This window comes from Hyalella azteca, unplaced genomic scaffold (assembly GCF_000764305.2).
Source record: "Hyalella azteca isolate HAZT.00-mixed unplaced genomic scaffold, Hazt_2.0.2 contig408, whole genome shotgun sequence".
Classification (NCBI taxonomy): Eukaryota; Metazoa; Arthropoda; class Malacostraca; order Amphipoda; family Hyalellidae; genus Hyalella; species Hyalella azteca.
In genome coordinates this window covers 147,552-172,534 of record NW_025930760.1, presented here as the reverse complement: position 1 = coordinate 172,534, position 24,983 = coordinate 147,552, and the positions used below count along the sequence as shown (strand labels likewise).

At 37.5% G+C, this 24,983-nt stretch overlaps 2 protein-coding genes across 2 annotated transcripts; one reads left to right on the top strand and one right to left on the bottom strand.

Annotated features, from left to right (window-relative positions):
* Nucleotides 1-238: 238 nt before the first annotated feature.
* On the top strand, nt 239-10,034 carry LOC108681057 (guanine nucleotide-binding protein G(s) subunit alpha; the record flags this gene model as incomplete). Its single annotated transcript, XM_018170022.1, is given in 4 exon segments — nt 239-367; nt 1,889-2,068; nt 2,448-2,658; nt 2,944-10,034. Coding segments are annotated over 4 exon segments (667 nt in total), but the record flags the coding sequence as incomplete, so codon positions are not given.
* Nucleotides 10,035-10,866: 832 nt separating this feature from the next.
* Nucleotides 10,867-20,145, bottom strand: LOC108681056 (60S ribosomal protein L19). Its single transcript, XM_018170021.2, has 5 exons — nt 20,062-20,145; nt 13,888-13,994; nt 13,164-13,327; nt 12,522-12,623; nt 10,867-11,099 (listed from the first exon to the last, which is right to left on the bottom strand). The coding sequence occupies exons 1-5, from the start codon at nt 20,064-20,066 to the stop codon at nt 10,887-10,889; spliced, it is 591 nt and encodes a 196-aa protein (XP_018025510.1). The 5' UTR covers nt 20,067-20,145; the 3' UTR covers nt 10,867-10,886.
* Nucleotides 20,146-24,983: the final 4,838 nt, after the last annotated feature.

Here is a 24,983-nt window from a genome sequence, read left to right as displayed (position 1 = left end):
GGCTATGAATTGTGTTCCTCTCATGTCGAGGTGTGCTTTTATGGGAAGTATTTTTGTTTCTGCATGTAGGTGTTCTATGGGGGTGATGGGAGGGTCAAGTTGATGTACACTTGCAGTTTCCTGGACCGTGTTCCACTTGCCGTGTGTCAAAAATGTTAAGTTGATGCACTCTTGCAGTTTCCTGGACCGCGTGCGACTTGCTGTGTGTCAAAAATGTTAATTTGATGTAAACTTGCAGTTTCCTGGACCGCGTGCACGTGGTGCGGCAGCCAGACTACACGCCTACGGAGCAAGATGTTCTGCGGTGCCGCGTGCTCACGCTTGGCATCTTCGAGACACGCTTCCAGGTTGACAAAGTCAACTTCCAGTGAGTCACCACCAATTTATTACATATTTCATTAGTTTAGTATATTACTTATTTTGTTAGGTATTATTACGTATTTTATTAATTAATTCTTTTAGGAAATACTCGTATTCGTGATCACTCATTTATACTGTCTGTTCTTTTAACTCTTTTTATTTTATTTTAACCCTTTGATACATGTTAACTCTTTGATATATTTACAGCCATCAATGCTAATAGTACTTAATTGCTTGGAACGAGAGGTACTGGCAGTAAACAAAGAGTTCACTAGCCTTATTGCAACGTTTGCATTAAAGTACATACAGGGGTTTTACAAAATATGAGATACGTGTGAGAAATGTACAAAATATATTTTAGTATGGTGTACGTCTACCTTTTACGGCAATTTCAGCCTCAATACTCCGAGGGATTGATTCAAACAAATAGTGAATTGTTTCGAAAGGAATTTTAACCCATTCTTCAGTTGAAGCGTCCTCTAGCTCTTTTAACATGTTGACTACGATTGCTTCATCTTGTACTATTATTTCATTTTTTGTACTTTTTTAAGCAGGGTTGCCAGACGGTCATTTTTTCCGGACAACTTCCGTGATTTAGTTTTTCTCAATTGCGTTGGCCGGCTAAAATTTATGATAGGGGTACTTCCTAATTAAATTTTAAATACTGCAAAAAGAAAATAAATGGAATTTTTATAGCGGAACCTACAAATAAACTACCTAGTATACATTGAATTATCGGCCTTTTTTGGCCTTTTTTGTTCTCGGATTTGGCCGATTTTTGGCGACCTGAATTATGTACCACTACCTCCTGGAGAAATACATTTCGTGGTACGCATATGTACCAATACGTAGTCAACGTGTTAAAGACGATGGCAGCTGGAATCGACTTCTGATTTTTATCTGTAAAGTGGACCATAATGCTCAATAATATTCAGGTTCGTTGATTGTGGTGGCCAAATGAGATGCTCAACTTCATTAGAAAATTCCTCGTGCCATTTTTAGCGCATTTTCTCATTTATGGAAAAAAGGCGCTATTGTGTCCGCCATGTCCGTCTGTCCGTCCGTGATTTCACGTTTTCGTCGACGAGAAAATGCGCTCTCTGTCACTCACTGCAGTGAGTACTGAGTTATATTTTTTAACAATTCCAGCTGTATGCCTTGAGGCATTATTATTTTGAAAGATGACGTTCCCCTCCGGAAAAAGTGCTGGTAAAAACTTGGTCCTCCAAAATTCCTAAATAATCGTCGCGGCTGTTGATTTTTCCATGAAGAGCATTCGTCCACTGGATTTTAAAGAAATATCACCCCAGATCATCACGAATCACCCGCCATGTTTTACGGTTGAGAGGAGGCAGTCGGGATTAAATGACTATTTTTTTTCTTTGAGAGGAGACAGTCGGGATTAAATGATTTTTTCGGGATTAAATGACTCGTATTTTCACATTTATTAATTAATGCGTCGCCTCCTATTCTGTTGTGCCTTGGCCAGACTTGCTGCACTGTGTACTCACACGTTCTGTGTGTGCAGCATGTTTGACGTGGGAGGCCAGCGAGACGAGCGACGTAAGTGGATCCAATGCTTCAATGACGTGACGGCGATCATCTTCGTCACGGCGTGCTCGTCCTACAACATGGTGCTCAGGGAGGACCCTAGCCAGAACAGGCTCAGGGAATCCTTGGATCTCTTTAGGAGCATATGGAACAACAGGTCTGCACGGCTCAATTCCCTATTCCTCTCAAGTATAACATTTTTTCATTTAGGTCCCTCTATAGATAAGTCTTTCATGCAATTATTGTTTTTAATGAAAATTTTTATTAGTTTGAAGCAAAGCTTCAGGTTTTAGCCCAAGCCTGCATTCTATGCTTAACTTTAAAAAATTCAAAGCTTGGTAAAATTTCATGGCTTCCGAAAAGTATTCATAAACTGAGAAACTGCATGGAAATACATTTGAGAATTTACCTTATTGTAGTTTGAAGTTTAATGAAATGCTATTCAATTTGTCCTTTTATTTTTATTATAATGGATAGTAATTTTTAATTTTATCATCTCAAGTTGCATTCAGTGCCTAACAAAACATTTTTGACAGGTGGTTGCGCACCATCAGTGTCATCCTGTTCCTAAATAAGCAAGATTTGCTGGCTGAGAAAATTTTGGCGAACAAAAGCAAACTCGACGATTATTTCCCCGACTTTTCCCGTTACCAAACGCCTGCTGAAATTACTTCACTTGCATCTACTGATGGTGAAGAAAACCCAGAGGTAGTGCGAGCAAAGTACTTCATTAGGGACGAATTTTTGGTGAGTATTTAAACTGAAGGCCGTGCATCCTCTTGTCACTTGATTTTGCTTCCACTTCTCTACATAAAATTATCTTATTTTTGTTCTGGTTCATTCGTGCAAGATTTGAAATAATATCCTGTAGAGATTAAATATATTTAGCATAGCAAGTCTCTGGCATTCAACTAGTAAAGACTTTGCTGTCATATGCAAATTTTTCTGATCGCTTTAGTGTTAGCTAAGCGTTAGTGCATCTGCGTAGAAAGTTTTACAGTGCCAGAAAAATAATTGATGTTAATACTACAGCGCATCAGCACAGCGACGGGTGACGGGCGGCACTATTGCTACCCTCACTTCACGTGCGCCGTCGACACCGAGAACATCCGGCGAGTCTTCAACGACTGTCGGGACATCATCCAACGCATGCACCTGCGCCAGTACGAGCTCTTGTAGGCGTCATAATGCCGCAGAGGCTCGTCTCACTACGGTGGTCTTCAGTCAGAGAGAGAGCGTGGAGACTCGTGCCACACAATTTAACTTCAATGCATCATTCAGAGATCAACACTAGTCAGGTGGTCTTGCACCACATTATACTTCGCTAAAAAAGCTCAGCTGTGCACCATCTTAATTCTACACAGCATCCAGGCTACACTGAACTGCAGAACTCCACAACACGGCGTGTGACAATTTTTCATGTACATGCAAAGTTATGATGAGACTCTCCCCATACTAGAGTTGGACACGGTTCTTCACTGCTTGTTATTACAGCTTGGAGAACTGGAAGACCGGAGAAATTAACCGTCGCACATCTGCAGCCATCAAAGATCGATGCAAGTTTCAAACATTTCAATTGCTACTCATTGCATCAAGAAATGGGTGTTTCATCAAGAAAAACTTATGAATGAAGAATTATTGTTAGCATGTCGACATCAATGTCATGCATCTAGCAGTTGCAGATGAAACGAAGTAAAAATAACGTATTAATCGCGTGTTACCGCTGTGAGCATAACATCAAGCGATTCAATTTATCTTACAACAAAGACACATTACTTGTGCAACTTCTTGTAGAAGGAAATCTTTAACGAAGATCTCTGGGTGCTTGTACCATTAGCTTCTGGACACGGTGCACTCGTGGCATGACTCGGTTCGTGAGAGGGGATGTGTGCTCTGCCCTTCTCTCTCAATGTTCAACCGGTGTATAGTGAGGAAAAGGTGACGTGGAAGTGATAGTCTTGACGATGAGTGAAGCAATTGAGAACATGTGCTGTGCTACTTGCTATGGCTTCTCCAATGAACTAGTGTTCACTAAAATTATGGTGAAGAGCAAACAGATCAAGGTGCGCACCAAATAGCTGTTTGTCGTGTTTGTTATTTTAGCATTGTAATTGGACTTCAGATGGGAGTCGATAAAATATTCCATCAACTGTTTTAATGGTGCTTAGCGTCGTGGCTACTATTGATTTCACCTCTTCTATTTTATGACGCGTTGCCTGGCTTTAATTTTTTTCAGCCTTGTGTTTCTATGCAAGTGGCTTCTTTTAAAGTTGAATTTTAACAATTTGAGACCCTGAAAGTCAAATATTCCAAGAATAGCATCAGCGATAGGAAAACTTTGTTGGTCATGAATATGCTATACTGCAAGAACGTTTCAAACGAATGCGTATGCACATGCGCAAAGTGAACTGTCGAGTTAGACCTCAACATTTGCGATCCAATTCATACTGGAATGAAACCAACCATGATAATGTTTTGCCTCATCCTAGCCTATTGTAGGTTAGGATGGTGTCTATGAATGTCATGAGTGTTGCATCTTCTTATGACCTTCAAAGACTCACTTTAACATATGCTTGACTTGAGACCTCTTCGCATGTGCTGGCTGGAGGGTCTTTTTTTCCTACTAAAGTTCGCAGTGGTACATGTAGTTTCGATAGCGTTAGTTTGAACGCAACGTTAGTGTGCCCAGTAGGACTAGCTTTGCTTGCCCGTCAATAATTAACGCTATTTGCTACCACTCGGAACCCGCGACGTTTGTTATTCCTTAAACGAAAGGCGTTTCTCAGTCGTGAACTGCCATTAGGTCACTACACATTCATATTGTTGGTACATTCATGTTAACTTGGAACTACTTTTTTGATTGAAACGCAGTTTAGCAATGGCTTCAACTAAAATAAACCATCACTAATTTGTAATAAAAAATTCAATGTTATTAACCCAAGAAACAATTGATACGGGCCTGACTTATATTTACTTGCAATTTTCTGTGGTTCAATGGCGCTCACACTGACTGATGTCCTTACGTTTATTGATGTCTTGAGAAGCCTAATAATATAAACATGACTGAGCGCTACTGAAAACAAAAAAACATATAAGCTTTTTGGCAAATAACTGAGACTTTCAATATGAAACTGCGTCCAATATCTTCTGCGAAACTTATTTTTTTAGATAGGTACTTTTTGGCAAGTAACCGAAAGTTTCAATTTGTTACTGCGTCCATCATCTCATGCGAATCTTCTTTCTGGTGAGTATTTAAACCAACCCCTCGGTTCAAGGACTGGGGAAAATTTATAATTAAAATTTCACTTGAGTCTCACTTGAACTGAAGTATACTCTTTGTAAGAATCGAAGCTATTCGTTTGGTATTCTCGTAAGTTCGGTATTTGACGTGTTTTAGAGTTGCGTAGCCATTGGACATTTCCTTAAGTTAAGGTCACCACGGATGGCGCTGCTGATTGCTTCACAGCGTCGCCGTCCGTTCTTCGATCTCCTTAATCACTTCTTAGCAAAAATCTCACTTTTCTTTATATTTTTTCTACTTTTGGTCGATTTTCATTTCGTGGTTTATTTGTTTCGCCGACGAATAGAACTAAACTGTACCTTTTTTTCGTCCTGGATTATTCGTGCTGTTCACGGCATGATACTTCAAATCTCTTTCACGAGTTGTTACCTGTGACCAAGGCTAGATAAATTTGATGTCACTGAGCCCACATTAACAGCGTCTGGAGGAGTCGTGCTTTACCACCTGACCTGGAGGTGACTTCATTGCCAGTGTTTATCGTACACGATGAGTAGAGGCGATGTGAATTCCTTTACATTTGTGACGCTTTGACACTTGTGAATGACAGTATTGCATTTGGTCAAGCAACTACTTGTATTCGAAGTGCAAGTAACGTTTATGCAGAATAACCGTAACAGAATAACGCAAAACTGCTACGCTAACTAGCATTTCTCAAAGGTACGGTATACTTATCTAATAACACTTCCGCAAATTTTTTTTCTTCCCCTATCATAATCGCTTGGAAATAATGTTGGAATAAATTAGAAAAGTGTGTAACTAAGGAGTAATAACTTGTATTGATCGAGTGACGTAACACATAAACTGTACTTGTGTATTGTTTTGAGGTGCAACACTTATGGCGCGGCACCCTGACTGTTTGCTCATGACCAGCCTGTGCTGCCGTCGCCACGGCGCCCGCCGATGGCTTTAGGTGTAATCATGTATGGTGGGGCTGAGTGTATCTTTAAGAGGATCATCGTATATGACTCTGCCGTGTGTAGATCTGTCCCATTATCCTTTTCGTGTGTTACCCTTAGATTGTCCGCTCTTCTGTGTTATTATTTGTTCGTTGTTCGTACCTTACTTTCCCTATCACGCACAATTGTTCGGTTTATGTGTCATAACGGCGAACATCTCTGGGTCCATAGAGATTGAAATTAGTTTTCACTTGTACACAATTGGAACGTCGCACAAATCACAACAATTCTCCGTTGAACAATTCATTGACGGAGTGCGTAATAATTTTGATGAAATTTCGTGTAACAAACAACCACACGCACAAACCTCGACGATCGTATAGGGAACTGCTGCTCGCACTGTAACTCCTCACAAAACTAGGCAACCAGCACAAGGTCGTGATTGTATTTCCTGCTAACCACCTTGGCTGAGATATATATACATTTTAGTTGATCGTACTCCTGATTCAGTGTTCCCAGCTTGTTAATGAATTGTGTCGGTAAAACTTACTTCACTGAGTATTCGTCATTTGCACTAATGTGTTTTTATTAGGGGATGTGCAATTCTCTAGAATATCCCATGTTGCAATTTATGTCATAGAAAAATGTTGCCATTGATTCTTTAGACATGAATTTTATTTCGATAATATGTACATTTTCAGGGTCTCTTATTTTTATGTTGAAAGTTGTAAAGTTTAGCAATCTGCGTGTGAAATTGTAACGCGAGTTTGTCTGAAAATTCATTTTGAACATGCACTTCTGACTGCTGCGTGCTCTGACTTCATCACGCCATGTTTCTAACATTTCCTCAGAGAAAAAATCAAAGTGCCATCGTTGTTTGCCATTCTTATGCATGTTTGCACACTCAGCAGTTGACTTGAATGAGTAGGACACATTGGACATAGCAGTCGCTCAGAGATGAATTGCGTTCTTAAACCTTCCCGCCCTCGATGTCATTACGTTACCCATATTTCTCTTTAGGTCCTCCTTAAATATAGCTTATTAAGGAGAAGCGTGGCTGTATGTTAACTCAATGGAAGATTAGTTAAATGGTAACCGCTACTATTACTATCATTACTCTATTACTATTGCTGCTGCTGCTACTATAACTACTACCACTTACTATTAACGTTACTGTTGCGGGGTGTGGCTGCTGCTGCATGATTTATATCATACCAATGATGACCGACCCTTTGAGTTGTAGTGACAACGGTGTATCTCTCCTCGAAAAATTTAATTATTTAATGCATAGATGAAGTTCGCCGTTGCATTAGCATTGTATGTATTTTGAAGCTATTGTATGTATCTGTTATATGTCCGCTGGTCTTTGTGTTTGCTTGAGTATGTACGTGTGTGTGACTCTTTACCTACCAGCGATTTTGTTTAAAGCAAAGCTCACTAAACGCTCCAGGGTCCCTAGACTGTCTCACGGAATAGTCGTGAGACAGTGAAGATATTTAGTTATAGAATTAGCACAAGGCGTTGTTTGGACCCCTTGCGTCGATACGTCAGCTCAGTACTGAGGAGCCGCAGGGTACCGCTCTATGGGCGAGTACCATTACACGTACCAATGTTCTATAGGCAAGTACCATTACACGTACCAATGCTCTATAGGCGCGCACCATTACACGCACCAATAGCACTGCGATGTAAGTGCGATCAGATATCAACGGGGCCAGGCGGAGAGCTTTGGCGTATCACGCGATGCTGCATGTCGGTTCGACTCAGAAGAATCTCTCGTCCTGCTCAAAATTTCCAGAATTGTTTACCGCTCGACTATCGTATTTGCGTTTAAATTAACGTAAATTTTACGGAGAAATAAGCTTCACTGACGCTTCCATTGCAAGCAAATCGACTCGCCTGCTAGCTCTTCGATTCCTCCCAAGTCAAAATGGTGCTTTCTCGGTTTCTCTCGGCTTGATTTCGCGCAATTTGTTTGGCCGTGCTGCTGTGAGGCAGTATTTTATAAATAAATATTTTATTTAGGTTTAAATGCTTGTTTCTTACACATTAGTCCGTCTCGTCTTCACGTTACCAAGTCGCTGCAAGCCTGTGGTCTCGTTGCCTTGCTGTGGCCACGTTCTTTAGTCTCCTCTTAAGTTCTGTCTCACGGCTGTAATTTTACTGCTGTTGAGCCACACAGTTGTTTGATTGTTAATAATAATCTTATTATTTTATAAGAGTATTACCATTGACTATTAATAAGTGCAATCATTTTCTTTTTACAAAATTTATTGGTTATCGCTTTTAATTGCAATTCTATTGCTTTTGTTTCCTCGTAAAAGTTGATGCGATCAAGTCTTCGTTATTTGATGCTAATGAATAATGTAATAACTTTATAACTGCTATTCGTATCTCCCAGAAATGTTTTATCGTCCTTTGTGTTGATATTAACTAGCTAGGCGTACTATGATTTTACATATTTCATTTGCGATATATTTTTCTTGTGGGCAGACGTCTTTCTGATGTTGAACAGGATCTCTCTCCACGAATTTCATAATCAATTTAGTCGCAGTTCGTAGCTGGCTATTTTGATAAGTTCATGTTCGATCGTGTTTGTTTTCTGTTCTATGGTGAGTGCATTGTAAATCATGCTGCCGCTGCCCTAACTTCTCAGCTTATTTTCTATTCTCTTGCATTGCTGAAGAATTCTCCTCTTGGTTCGTCCCCGATGCCCTCACATCGCCTACGATGTGGGCGCTGAGTTGCTTGTGCCAGATAAACTGTGTTGGCTATTGAGTTGCGATCAAGACGCTTAACGTCGTGTCTTTGCTTTACGTTCAGCCATTATTTTTATTTAGATTAAATCAGTGATAAATGCCACTTCAGTTTTGTAATTCTGACTTCTCTCCCTGATCACTTACAAAACTTTTTATCCCTAGTAACCAGTTCCTCCTATTACTCCTACCATTAAAGATTTTTTCGTTCTTACTGTGGCACAATTTTGAAGTCGATGCTCCCGGAGATGCAGGGCTGCGGGCCGCCCGTGAGCAGCCAATCATCTACCGTCTCCCGTCGTTGGCTCCTCACCTCACCCCCGGCCTCCTGCACCCCTCATCCCTGGCGGGTCACTACATAGCGCTCCTCGTTCTAGTTTGGCAACAATATGGCCAGGCTATGAGCCGACCATTCCTTACTTTCTCCACATGAACTTTTGTTTTGCTGAACATTTCCACTCTTCCTTCATGTTTTGCATGAGATCTCGACATTTTATTTATCATCTAAAAGTGGTGGAACGTTGCTATGATTCATCTGGGGGCAGTGGCGCAGTCGGAATACTGATCTTGCGTTGGCGTAGCAAATATTGAAGCGTCAGTCGAAGTTTCTTTCTAGCTCTTCCTTGCGAGTTTGAGCTATTGCATCGGTTATGTCTCAGCTGCAATTCTAGCATTTCTCACTACCGTAATCTGATAATCTTAATTGTTCAGCTTTGAGGCTTCGGTGTATAATAACTTGTTCATTCATTTTAGCCGTGATCATTTGCAGCATCACCAGCCATTAGTAAGACCAGGTCTTCTCGCCGGACCGACCTGCCAGTGCATGGGTCGTTGTTGTGCAGCTTTGCCGCATGTCCGTAGCCTCGTACATCGACGATACGCACGCAGGGCTCGACCGTGCGTGCGTAAATGATCGCACGTACGCTAGTCTTTTCTCCGTGCGTGAAAGCGACGTTGGTTAGTCAAGCGTACGCAATTGTTACGTTCGTTTAGTCGGCAATGTCAGTACTATCCTAACTCTTAGTTCAGTAGAGAGCTAAGCACGCGTAGGACGAAGCGTTTCTCAAATGAGAAAGTATATTTCAGAGAATCTATTCAAAATGCTGCGTAATGGTCACTGTAAATTGTGTACTTGTGAATAAATTTACAATGTCTCATTTACAAGAAGAACCATGTCTCATTTTTCCCGTCCTAAACTTTGGTCTCGCCAATTTTTCTAGGCGCGAACCACATATTTCCATCAGGTACCATGCGACCTTTAGTAATTCTGACTTCTCTCTCTCATCACTTACAAAACGATTCACGCAACTCGTCATAAAAATAATGATGGTTTTCAGATTTAAAGTTCTCGCGCACACTGATTTCAATTACCAGCGCAATTGCTGAAGTTTCAACCATTATTATAACTTAGATGTGAACATTTTTCATTTGTTAATTTGAAACGACCGTGAATTTTTTGCTCCCATGCGATCAGTAATTCGTAAATTTAATCTGACTACTCACATAGAATAGAGTACAGAAATTACTAACATTTCTTAACTCAGAGTCCGGCTATTTGTAATAGAAAGCCGTGAGCGTCCATGTCGGTTCACATGATCTAGAAAATCTTTTCCATTAACGCGCTTGGCGGCAGATTTTCTACTAACCCGATCCCACTTAGTCCCCGAAGATTTTCAGATTTCAAGCGACAGGCATTTGGACGACCAACTCTGGAAAGGATTTCAGACAGCATTTCGGTGTAGAATCACAAATTGCACACATGATCACTTGCCCGAGAATAATAACGTTAATTGGAGGTCAAAGAAAGATTGTGAATCAAGATAACCTTGGCCATGAACAACAAAGTAGCGTGATCACGCAGCAACCGCCTCAAGGTAGCCAGCCATTCGAAGTCAAGATCAGAACTCGACAATTTAGATCTTGGCAGTTCCATATAATCCATATCCAATCGTGATGGCGAAATCTCAACGGCAAGAGGAAAGGATGACAAAGAAACGGCACGTTTCATACGGCGCTATGTATTCAAGCAGTAGATTCTTGCGCAACAGGTTCTTCCTTGAGAAGAGAAGCCTTCTTAAGCGCGAGTCTATCATTACGACGAATACGAGCTTCCTTTGCCATTGTCCTGCGAGCCTCAGCCTGATCGTGCAGCATCTTAGCACGGGCGTTGTCGGCCTTCTTCTTGTGGATGAACTCCATGAGCACGCGCTTGTTCTTGAACACGTTACCCTTGGCCTGTGAGAAGAAGCAATGAATCATTCATTACTCAGCGATTCGGAGAACATCAAATCTAGGTTTTTTTTTTGCGAGACTAGTTATGTTGTTATACTGAAGTTGAAACTAGTTGCAAAACAAAAACTTCACTGCAAATGTCAGAACAGCTTTAAATGCCAATGCAATGAATGACTGCCGAATCATTTCCTATGGAAGCCTGTTCAATTTCGACGATGGTATTGTGACGATAAACATTTCCGGATGCTATCTGCGAATAGTCCCAGAAAGAACATCAAATTTTGTTCTGTGCTACAGATTGGGAGCAAACCTAGCCCGCAGACCAGGAGTAACAATATAATGCTAAGTTCTCGTCGTCGTAAAGAAAAGCATCATACACACGATATCTTCAGTAGGATCACTGAAAATTTCTCACATTAAAATACCCCAGCTTGAAGTTTAGGTAGTTAAATAATCTTGTAATATAGATAATCCCAATCCGCAGTATGTATATGTCAGGTGTTAATAAACTCATCAACTGAACGTGCTGCATCCGACATTTGTAATCAATCAAGAACCGGAATTCGGCAGTTCGAGTTTTGTTATCGAAAAAAAAAAACGTTCATTAATTATTAATATGGTCGCTAGCGATCAGGGGCCATTGGGCAACGAAAACGTAGCGAATGTTCTGACAACAAATTCTTATATGCATTCTGTAAAATACAACCTTTGCAGCATCACGCGCCAGCCAACAGTAGAAGAAAAGGAGGTGCAACATAATGCTGAATTAGTTTAAGAAAAGTTTGTCCCTAAACAATAAAATTTCGTCGAAGGATTTTGAATGAGCACGTTCTGATCGCGTCTACTGTTCGCGCAAAGAGTAGTTTAGAGCTGCAATGCTGAAAATGCTTCTCTTCATCTCTACAAAGCGGACACGGCATATAATAGTTTCAAAGAAAATAATTAGCATGATGTATTTGAAAAGCTAACGATATAAACGTATGAACGATTCGATTAGTGCGACTGAAGGAAACTCCTTGTTTTTCACCTTTGACGTGAAATCGATATATAGAGCGCTAGTGAACAATTATACTTATTCTTATCAGACTCGACCGACCAATTCCAAACTTAACTTTATTGCTACGCCAATAATGCTTATCTCCTCAAAAAATCTCACAAAGGTATCATACGAATACAAAATAAAAATAGATTTTGAAGCAGTGATAGGCGAGAGCCGAGGCGTGTTGGAACTCAATACATTTAACAATATATGCACATAGGATACTCCGTCGGAGCTCTCGGCGGCTGAGCTGGAAAAGGTCAGGAGGCAAGGCCTCTAAATGCAGGCACTGTATTCAAGCAACTAGGTACTGCATATCGAAAGAATTTCTTGCAAACTTCGAATATCTGTGAACCACAAGGCATTTATCTAGTGCATATCCTCACCTTAAGATAGAGCTCGTGGTACAGATGGCGGTCAATTTTCTTGCTCTCGCGATATTTCTTCAACATGCGACGCAAGACGCGCATGCGCCGAATCCAGAGTTCCTGTAACATGAGATCGCAATGTATACAACCAATAATAAGTACTTCGAGCTTTAAAAATCAAAAAATATATCGAGCTTTAAAAATCAAAAAATATATATCTAGACACAATAGGATTATTTGATCCAAATCAAATTACTTGCCTAAAAATATTCATAACTTGAGAGTATGACATGTAAACTACACAAGAAGCTGTCAAGTGAATACTATGAAGCCTACTGTAATTCAACCAATTAGAATAACTCCATTCGTTCAAGGCATCATGAAGCCGTGATGACTAAAAATTCTTAACTGATCATTACACCAGAAGAAAATTTGCTTCATTGGTACTGACTAAATACGGCAAGCGTCTCGCACAAAGAACACGAATATTTTATTTTCTCATTAAAGTTGGTAGTTTCGTCCAATCTCGAAAAACCTCTGCAAATGACGGAAGGTGAAGTCAGTATTTAGAACTTAGAGATCCAACAAAATGTGTCGCAGAACTCAAGACAATGGGGATGTTGCTGATAGAACAAATCAAGACTGCAGTAGCATGATCACCTTCTTGGGCATCCTCGCGTTAGCGGTACCCTTCCTCTTGCCAGGGCCCATATGGCGACCTTTGCGCCGGGCCTCTTGGAACTTGCGGCATCGCGCCCTCGAGTGAACCTTATGGGGCTTCCGGATGATCAGACCATCCTTGACCAGGCGTCGGATATTCTGGCCTGCAAACAACCACGTTCTAATTATATACAGCACATAATACAGATTATTCAGCTTCTTCGTCGTGGCAAACCTAAACAAGAACTGAAAACGCTACCTCTTCAACAAATCTTCATTCATATAAATTCACTAAACTAGTGGATAAAATTGTAGTATCTTTTGACAAAAAGTTTGATACATAATTACACTTCCTTTACTTACAGATATCAAATTTTATATGCCATAACATAGAGTGATTGTAGACCAACAATAGAGGAAATACCAATGAGCAACTACTCAAGGCCTAATATCACTTCACCTCACTTCGCAAATAGTAATCAGAAGGAGTGTTACTAACAAATAATTTAATAATATGGAACTCTAGGATGTTACTGAAAAAGAGAACATCCCTTTCATTCATCCAAGTCAAGCAATGAAATTGTTCAATGCCGGAAAAATACATCAACTCTGCCCAAGTTAACAAAATTTCACCAACAGTTGCTTCCTAAAAATTCAGGCACATCATGAAATCAAAAATCCAAATTGCAAAATTATGAGCATGAATAAGTCAAGAGAAACTTACGGGAATTGGCCTGTGCAATTTCTCCGATTTCATTGGGGTCCAACCAGACTTTGTGTTTACCACAACGAAGAATCTGCGCTGCCAAGCGCTTCTGGGCACGGAACAAACTGCAAGAAATTAAACGTATAAAATCTGCGGTATCAAATCCATCAACTATGTTTTAAAAACCTCCAGCAATCTTTCAGCTCCAGTTTCAGGATTCAATCATGCATAATAATTTTTTTAAACAAGCTAAAAGTAGAAATATAACCAAAGAACAAAAAAAATCATTCTGTAACTAATGTTGTATATGAATATTCTAGTAACTCATGGATTTTTCTGATTGCAAAAATGTATTCTTGAATGATTTTATTGTTACTTAACCCTATCACGGGTAAGTTACCATATATGATCACTTGAAATCGCGTCACAAAAAGCCTCACCACGGATTCCTGTTTGTTTTTGAGGCATCCTTATAATGCCTCAGTCAATCCCTAATTATCTGACCATCGTTCTATCTATAGCATCACCAGCTGCAAAGTCCACAAATTGAAATATGAGCATTTAAATGAAGGTTTTGACTCGGACAATGGAATTGACGCTCTTTCCGCATTTTCTTCAAAAGGTGGAAGTATCAATATATATATTTATTTATTTTGGCAACTTGATTAAATTTAATTAAATTACATTTTTAGGTTTCTAATTTTTCATTTGCATAAACTGAATTTCAATTACAAAGAAAAATTTTGTGTACTGATCGCATTTATTGAATTCTTCAAGTGCAATTTAAACCTTCAATAGGCAAAATTTGCAAAAATTCGTAGAAATAAATATATTGTATAATACTTCTTACTTTCTTGAAATGGTTTCTGAAATTTTAATTTCTGGATATTTCAATGCTTGCCTGCTAAAGGGATAAATATGCAGATTCAGGCGTTCAGCAGCAACAGAGCATAAATAGTTGCAGACTTAAAAAAACTGAAGACCATGCCAATTTGAGGTAGAAAAAACCCCACCCTTTCAGAAATTATCTATACCGTACATTAATCACTAGGCCATTCAGCTTGTTCTATTATCATTCAGAACCTATTATAATGCAATGAAATAGAAAAATATAACTCATTACTAACTGCAGTGAGTGACAAGAGAGCGCATTTTCACATCAACGGAAACATGAAGTCACGGATGGACGGACGGACAGACGAACATAGCGAACACAATACCTAGTGCATTCTTTTCATAAAAGAGAAAATTGAGCTAAAAAGACCCCAGATATGTCTATGTCAAAATTCATTCAGAGAGTATTCCAATTTTGTCTAAATTCTTTTTGCGTTTTAGCAATTTTTGTCATTTTTCAAATTATTTAATGTTAGCCCTACTTGAGCCATATGTTTCTTCAACAATGTTTTTTTTCGCATAATTTAGCTTAATAGTTGAAAACAACCAGCAATACAAGCCTGACAATTTTTGAGCATTGACAATGGTAGCAGCCTCAATGTTAGTTACAAATTTCAAAGTCCTTTTTACATTTCTGAAAAGTTTCTAGAAAAAAACTAAATTTCTTCGTTTTCAGAGGCCAGCACTATAAAACATGAACTACGGAACTTCACACAACAACAAATAATGCATGGGCTCAATGATCAGTTCTATTGTTCTTAAAAATCAGTAGGTATGGCATAATTTGTTCAACATGACGTGTAAAACTGCTTGTAATAATAAAAATGTGAAGAAATGTTACCAAAGACCAAATCGCGCTGATAGAGGAGGTGTGCATTTTGGCCATATATTACTTTGAAAGTTTGAAGATGATGGGTGAAAGTTTATGACGAGCTGTTGTTGCAGGTCCTACAGTGAAATTGTTGCAAGTTACAAGTTAAAAGCTGAAATGAGACTCAAGCCAGAAAAATAATCTACCTCTGCTGGAAATCCATTTTACAGTGTATATTGCTTTCATAATGGCATTCACCATCAGTTAGGCCACTTCTGGATGTCTAATATTTATTTCCCCACTATGATGATTCATGAATGAAAAAAGACAATATTTTTATCATTGAAAATAATAAAGTCTTATGAAGTCTTATTTCTTGCATCTTTATCTTTTTAGGAAGTCAGTACTTAGTGCTTGAATCTAATTGATTGATTACTAATATTCTACTAATCCAATTGTCTGACATTTTTAAGCTCCTTTTTGATAATATTCTATCAAATATTTTACATGTTTATGACCTGCAAAACTTGATCTGTAGGACTTTCTCAAAAAAGGAACTTTATTAAAGAGTGTACATCATCTGGCGTACGTCACACTTTTTGAGACGTGCATGCATGTACCATGTATGGCGGATGTTGCAGTGAAAGTGTTTAATGACAGATTGCCAAATTGCTTGTCAATAATAACCATATTATAGCGGTCAGAAAGTAGAACTACTATTTGATGGTAAGGTTACCATATCAAGTCATTTAGATCTTGATGCAAACTGAAGTAGAAAAGCAGCCTTATGAGAGACAAAAATGCCCCTGCTTGCAGAAAATTTTGAATGCTTCTACACAGCCCTTGCTAATTTTTTTTTCAGCTTAAATCAATAAAATTGCACATTTTTTGCCCAGAATTTTCCAAATTAAGACGTGAAATTACCCTTAAATTATGTCTACAGCCATAAAGAAAATTATTATAGAATCAACTTACTTCGCCACAAGTTTATTTGTTGATATTAAACAATAAGTATTAATAATACAATTTTATAAAATTCAATAGGAATTAAAGCATTTTTAGGAATGGAAGCAACGTTTTTAAAAATAATTATTTAATGATATATGGCATTTGACATTACATGCAATATGTTGCAATACGTTGCGCACATGACGTCGCTGCAAGGTCTCTCCCCACCTCCCAACTCTTTAGTTGGTTTTGAGGTTACTTCAAACATTTGAGCTGGCAAACATATATATATATATATTGCATTTTAGAAATTATTTTGCAATTATTGCAAATGTGGAAGACTGCAAGTGCGCACAGTAAGGTTTCCAAAATGTTGGATGGATCAGGATGCAGTGCGTAGGGAGTAAGGGATATACTATCAAAGTTTTTAGCAGCATTTTCTTATTAAAAATTACCAGCGATGCATCTTGAAAATGGCTGGCAATGCTTTGCACTAAAAATCCATATATTGGCAACGCTGCTTGCACCTTCTGCACCATAGCTATAGACTGTGATTGGTTGATTCAAAAATGCCCCTGCTTGCAGAAAATTTTGAATGCTTCTACACAGCCCTTGCTAATTTTTTTCAGCTTAAATCATTAAAATGGCACATTTTTTGCCCAGAATTTTCTAAATTAAGGGGACTGGCTACCCTCCGGAAAAACTTCTACAGTTATTACCCGATCATCATGAAACTTCACATACATACATAAAATGTAAAAAAAAAACATTTTGCTTGTATGAATTTTTCGAAAAAATTGATAGAAAACGTGAAATTCATAGAAAACGGCTAGAAAGGGAGTACTTTAGAAAATCTATCTCCTCCTACAAATATCCTACAACATCGAGACACGTATCATTCGATTTGCAAGGACCATACCTATCGATTTGATGATCATTTTTCTCATTTTTCCCTTAGTTTTTTTTTTTTATGCGCGTTATATCCCATTCTTCTCATTTTTCCCCCCTCCCCCCCCTTCTCCCCCACATAAAAAATGAACCCGGCAGAAATTCAAAAAAATGATCATCAGTTCGATAGGTATGGTCTTTACAAATCAAATGGTGTATGTCTCATTGCTGTAGTTATGTTTTTAAAAATAATTATAATAACAATATGTTTTTAAAAATAATTATTTAATGACATGGTGTTTGACATAACACGCAATAGGTTGCTAATACGTTGTGCATGTGACATCACTGCAAGGTCTCTCCCCCTCAAACTCTTTAGTGATTGATAGTGATGTCATCAACTCAAGACCCAGGGTGCAGAAATTGGGTGAATATCAAAAGATCTTAGGCGACGCATCAGCAGCAAAATTTAGGCCTTCAGAAGATTTTGCCAACACATTTGGATTGAAATTATTGCATTTTAGAAATTATTTTGCAGTTATTGCAAATCTGGAATACCGCAAGTGTGCACAGTAAGGTTTCCAATATGTTGGATGGTTCAGGATGCAGTGCGTACTGCATAGGAAGTAAGGGATATACTATCAAAGTTTTTAGCAGCATTTTCTAATTGAAAATTACCCAGCAAAGCATCTTGAAAATAGCTGGCAATGCTTTGCACTAAAAATCCATATATTGGCAACGCTGCTTGCACCTTTTGCACCCTGGCTCAAGACTGTGATTGGTTGATGGGATTATGAGGTCACTCACTCCAGATTCATACATAAGAAATTGATTTAAATCCTGAATAGATGAAGAAATTTAAAAAGAACTGAATCTAAAAAAATCTGCGGATTCTATGCTGTGGAGTCCAGACTCTGATTACTGCTTGGTTGTGTGATGCAATTGCCTTTCTAATATGCTGTGTGTACTGGTTAACTTGATGCCCCTCTAGAATTCCACACTTATTTATTATTATTAAACAATTATAATAATTAAATTAATTATAATATTATTTAATTAATTAATATAATATATGTAAATAAATAACCAAACTGGAAAATAGAGCAGAAGTCACTTGTGAATATCTACAAAAATGCAGGTTCTCTATCTATTTCACCCATTCATTTTGATATGGCCCTCAAATAATTATGCATTCAGTTTTAAGGAAAATAAGCGTTTAAAAATTAATTTTTAAGAAATTTCTAAAGAATCCAGTGACTTTGATATTACACATGTACAATGAATTTCTAATTTTGTTTTCATATATAAAAAAATTAATTTTCAACTTTTTTTAATACCAATATAAAAAGTTTGTAAATTTTCAACATTATTTATTCTGTCAACTGATTCATGCATTGTCTCTGGCTTTTTACAAGTGTGCAAAATTTTAGATTGATTGAACAGGTAGAAGTGTGTCAAATATTGATTATAAGATTTGTAACAGACAAAATTATTTTCATTTTAGGTATTTTTTAACATTGAATTTTTTCAATTTTTGAAATTGTTTATTCTGTCAATTGATTCATTCACTGTCTCCAACTTTATGCAAGTTTGCAAAATTTCAGATCAATCAGACAGGTAGAAGTGTGTTAAATATTGATTAGCTAGCTATGAGATTTGTAGCAGACAGACAAACAAACAAGAAGTGAAGTTAAAGAGAAGTGTTGTAAAAATAGCCCATTTTACTTTTAGTTTTGACCTGAAATTCTTACAATTAGTACTTGTATTCTGCAATTCTTAACAATTATCTACAATTCTTTTCCATAACCATGTTTGAGAAATTACACCTCCTAATATAACAGATTGGATCCAGAGTTTCACCTCTCAATTACCTACTAAACCAAGTCAACTTGGCAGCAACTTGAGTTTAAAACCTTGAAATGAATAACCATTCATAGTGACAAGTGTCAATGCACTAAGCAGAGACTTTTTTAGACTATTCCTCAAGTTAATTTTTGAGTCTTATAAGTTGCCCAGCAAAGAATCATAGATAGGCCTACCAGCATAATCGCAAATGAAATACTGGTTTAGATCTTGAGTACCTAAATAAGGATTTAAAATGAAACGATTCCAAAAAAATCTCTTGTTTGGCACAACGCTCAACAGAATGAAGTTTTAGGTACTTAATAAAACAGCCCAGGCATGAAAAAAATTAGTGTTTAGTGCAATTTTCATTGTGCTTGGCTAATGAGCACAAGAATAGCCTAATATGTATTATGTACATGTCCCATACTACATAACATTGAAACTGGTTCCTCACGCCACTATTTTTAGAGCATCTACACTGGCAGCAGTCGTCTAAAAATTTCACTAATATATACCCGATCTAATTTATAAGTTTATGCACTAATTAAAAAAGAGTTGTACGAGTAAAACATCGATCAAAAATTGCAGAAGAAAAAATTAACCAGTCAGGGTCAACCAAAACACCGAACCAAGCAACACACTTTACCTAGTTAGCCTTTAGTTAGATCACGAAACCAAATGAGGACGTCAGCCCTCAAAACAACAAGATATCATCAATTCAACGGATTGTCAGGCATTTTATTGTACAGAAAGTGACGATTCTGATCATTGTAATTATTTAACAACAAAATATGCAATTAACCTACCTCATCGTTCCTACAAGCAGTCACCACCTAACAAACAAAAGGAGCTCACTCAACTGAGCGAAAGGTTCTTAAGAGAAATGTCTGGGCTGAAATGGTGACATGTGTGTTTACACCGCATGAGGCAATACTTCGAGACTCAATTATAGTCTAATTAAATTTCTATTAAGGTGAAACATATTCTATTTAGTGCATACGTTTTCCATTGGGATAATTTGCGTGGTTGTTCCAGTCCTAAAACTGAACTCGACTGCCGTTTACGCCCCCAACTTTACATTAATTTTACGTGAACCAACAATAGAACAATTCAACGTTGGGAACATTCAAATTATTTAGCTTATATGTTAAATATATGATTTATTTAGATGAATTGATCAAAATAGCAATCATGAGGCAATTTTTGTGGCTTCATTGAACGCCAGAAAGCCTTTTTTATTCTCAGTTTATTCACCGAGACTCCCACCCTGTGGACTTTCGTAATACTGCTCACTCAGTTCATCCAGAGACCAGAAAAATTCTTTCATACAAAACATTATCACAAAGAAAATCAGGATGCACAATTAATATTTTTTTAGGTAATAACTTCGTTTAGGTGAGCGACTTGGATATCAAATACAAATAACTCGGCAAACTGAATAATTCACTATAGGTTCCGACCGCGAGTTATTTCTGACAAATCTCTTCAATTATACCAGCCTTGAAACTTGCTCATAAATAGCAAACTGAACCCCATCATATTTCGTAAAGCAAAATGTGGACAAGTCACGAAAAGTACATGAATCAGCGACAGTCCACATCAGGCCCATTCTTCAGCGCCGACATCACCATGTTATGCTATGCTATGCTAATAACATACTCATGTTTATATCAGTTTTAGTTAATTAAAATCAAGAAAAAATTGTCCGGTCTGATAGGAAAAAGTGTGTTCATGAAATTGATCAGCCACATATGGCAAGATGATAGGATCCTGGGCGATCCATGAGAAGTTACTCGTCCAACGAACGTTGGGAAATCCTAATCATTTTCTTGACAGGAATAAAGTCAGTGAGAAGAGTCCACTGCCTGCGTTAAAGCGGTCAGCTCCTCTGGTTATTTGAGGAAAGAGAGACTAAAAGTGCTCCACAATGCAGTCGAGCGCATGTTGCAAGACTCGCACAGGGTGAAAGAACAACTGCAGATGGAGCGAACGATGGGAGTCATCAGAGAGAACCACAAGTATTTATTTAAATACGCTCAGTCCAGGGCTAAAATAATATATAAGAGTGGAATCGTTGAAGTAAAACGATATTGTCGTTGGAGACAATCAGGCGATAGATCTCGACCATGAGAAGCGGCGCCAATTATTATACTTCTCAGAGCCTTGGTGCTCCCATGGGGTACTGTCGCCAACTTTGGGTGCCGCCCAAGTCGGTAGAATGCGACAATTCAGGTAATCCATAGGGCCTTCACTAAAGTTAAGCATTTTTTCAACTTCTTGTTTCACAACACTTGAGTTTCACAACAGTGCGGAAAAGTTTTGGATGTGCAAAAAAACTGTGTGCAAAATTTTAGACCCCAAAGTTAATTCTTTCATGGTTTGAGGGTAGTTTGAAATGTTCAACATATGGCAAAAATAACATGTATGTTTAAAAATTTACATAAATCCAGCTAGCCTTTTCAAAGGTCTCAGTGGGTAAAAACCTCATAAAAACGTCTTTCAAATATATATTTCAAGTTTTGAAGCTCTTCATTATTTGAGAACAATAAGAAAAAAAATTGCGCTTAAAGATTACGTTTTATGTAAAGACAACACTTTTATATAATCCAGTGTCGCCGATGTTACACATATACAATGAATTTCTGAATTTATTTTCATATATTAAAAAAATTAATTTGTTCATTTTTAATATATATATTTTTTTAATCTTCAAAATTATTCATTCTATCAATTGATTCATGCATTGTCTCCAACTTTACGCAAGTGTACAAAATTTCAGATCGATTGGGGAGGTAGAAGTGTGTTAAATATCGATTTTAAGATTTGTAGCAGACAAACAAATAAACAAACAACAAGAAGTGAAGTTAAAGAGAAGTCTTGTAATAAAATATGCGTTTTTACTTGTTATCGACAACACTTCTAAAGAATACAGTGTTTCCGATGTTACACATCTACAAAGAATTTCTAATTTTATTTCCATATAATATCAAATTAATTTTTATGTTTCTTAAATATATGAAAAAATTGAACTTTCAAAATTTTATTTCTTGTGTCAATTGATTCATGCGTTGTCTCCGACTTTACGCAAGTGTGCAAAATTTTAGATCGATTGGAAAGGTAAAAGTGTATCGATTATAAGATTTGTAGCAGACAGACAAACAAACAAGGAGTGAAGTTTAAGTAAGATAAATGTTGTAATTATGTGGGTAAGGCATAGAATAGAATAGAATAGAATAGAATAGAATAGAATAGAATAGAATAGAATAGAATAGAATAGAATAGAATAGAATAGAATAGAATAGAATAGAATATAGCCATGAGTATACTTGTATACTTCAATGAGGTCCCCACGCAGACGTCGATAATGGAGGCTTTGAAGCTTCATAATCTTTAATCTTTCCTCATAGTACTCATTTATGAACACGTATTCGAGAATTTAACCCAAATAAAAATGTAGTTATTAAGAAGTCGCAATAGGTTAAAACAATTATAATATCATCTCCATAATGCAGATTTCAATTTCTGGAGCTCATTCTTATTATCTTCGTGGCAAGACGGTCATTCTAAAAATTACTACAACTCTATAATTGTAACCTAAATAATTATTCAGTCACGTGGCATTATAACTCTATTTCCTAACTATTTTCAACCTAGGTATTGAATTAGAAACTACTGGACCTATCACCTATATAATAACAACACCTGGCAACATGTTGATACCTTCGAGACGTAATCCACAGAAAAAATTTTGGAGTTTGCACATCCAAATCATGTGCATAGCGCTTCATATTCATCACACATCCATTTCACGTGTGTAACGCATATCATGTGTTTGATCAGGCAACTCCTTCTATTTTACAACAGATAAATTATCTGCGCGTTAGCATTACAACGGTGTTCAATTTAATGAGTTCTGAGTGGAAAGTAAATAAAATTTGAACAAAATCTGTTTTCATTTAAAGAGGGTTACAATTTTGAAATATGGAGTATTATTTCCAAAGTAGATTCCAATGATCTTTTTCTTACGTTTTAATCCAAGATAACTTATCATGGCCTTATTTGCATTATTTCAACGATGCATGACGACAATTTTCTATGCTACGGGCTAATTTGCTCTAATTGTTGGCTAATTTGCTCTGCAGCATGCTTGCGCACGGGGTGAAGTATGAAAATTATGCTGGTATTGGGCAATGCTGGGTTATTTCAGTCGTCCCGTTCTCGAGGCATCGCTAGATATTAGACAAGCCAAGGCGACCATGCACGCGTACGTATGAGACGAACTCAACAAGTTGGTTTTCGTATTATTCTTGTAAAATTTCCAACTTAACCTAATCCTTTCGGTTGAATAATCCACTAAATATTGACAATCATTATAGGCAGCTGGATCATTATAGCTGGAAAAAATATATAGCAGTAATAATATGTTATAATAATAACGACGGAAGAGCGGCGAAATTTTCTGTCTTGTGCAGCCTTGTGGAAAGCCAAAATTCTCGAACAGCTTCATGATGCACACAAGTACACCACGGATCATTCACCTACTTTATGCAAAAGTTTGGAACAACACAGGAGAATGGCGGAAATATATGATTCTTTACAATAAATTCACAAGTAATGAAAAAAATTGCTGAAAAATCAGGCAAAATTCCCGGGACCGCGTTGTTTTACCGCACTTCTATTTAACTTCACTTCTCGTTTTTTGTCGGTCTGCTACGAATTTTATAATCGATATTAAACACACTTCGACCTGTCCAATCGATCAGAAATTTTGCTCACTTGCGTAAAGTCGGAGACAATGCATGAATCTATTGACAGAACAAAAAAAAAAAATAAGAAATTAAGAAAGCTAAAAAACAATTTTAAATGTTTTAAAATAAAATAAGAAATTCATTGTACTACGGTAGTGTAACATCGTTGACACCGGCCCCTTTAGAAGGGTGATCTTTAGAAAGTACTATTTAAACGCATATTATCAAGGTTGGAGCAACAAGAATGTGCCTCTGTCATATATTTTTCATGATATACGTCTGTTTCTGCAATCTCAATCAGATCTCAATCAATCGTCAGTTATGGAAAGATCGGGTTCCAAAGGCAGGATACTCGTGAATCAAGTCACGAAAAGTTCAAGAATCGGCAACAGGCCATGGGCCTATTTCTTCAGTGCCGACATTTCTATTCTATTCTAAGTCAGCCCCTAATTCACTGTATTTTTTTTTAGTGTGACGGAACCTAATATTGATCATCCGAGCCGAGTCACTAAGTTGTTTATTAGCTACAGATGAGCAGACTTATGCTCACAATATGCTCATTATGACATGATTATATTGTGCTCATTGCACTGATGGCACGACTTCTGCCCTGACCACAGAATGAACGGAATTATGTGATATTAGTTGATTACAACCGAATTTTGCTCGGTCTGTGTTTTTGAAAAGGTCACAGCTCCCAAAGATTAATTGTGCTTTGCATTATTACATTGTATTGACAACCACAATCTACGATTGCTGGCAATTATCACCACGAGTATCAATACATTTCATGACCATCGCTAGTGATGGAAGGTCAAGTGACGCCATTTGATAAGTGAAAAAAAAAAATAATAATGAACACATATATGGTTTCGAACGATATTTGTGGTTGTAGATAATATATCTCGATAACAAAGTGAAATGATCTCTCTTTATCCTGGATATGAAAAACATGTTTTAAATAAGCGACCCAGACGACC

Coding starts and splice junctions, on each gene's coding strand:
- LOC108681056 (XM_018170021.2), bottom strand. Junction 13,328..13,887: donor AATTGCACAGGCCAATTCCC/GTAAGTTTCTCT, acceptor GGTTGTTTGCAG/GCCAGAATATCCGACGCCTG. Junction 12,624..13,163: donor ACGCGAGGATGCCCAAGAAG/GTGATCATGCTA, acceptor CTCATGTTACAG/GAACTCTGGATTCGGCGCAT.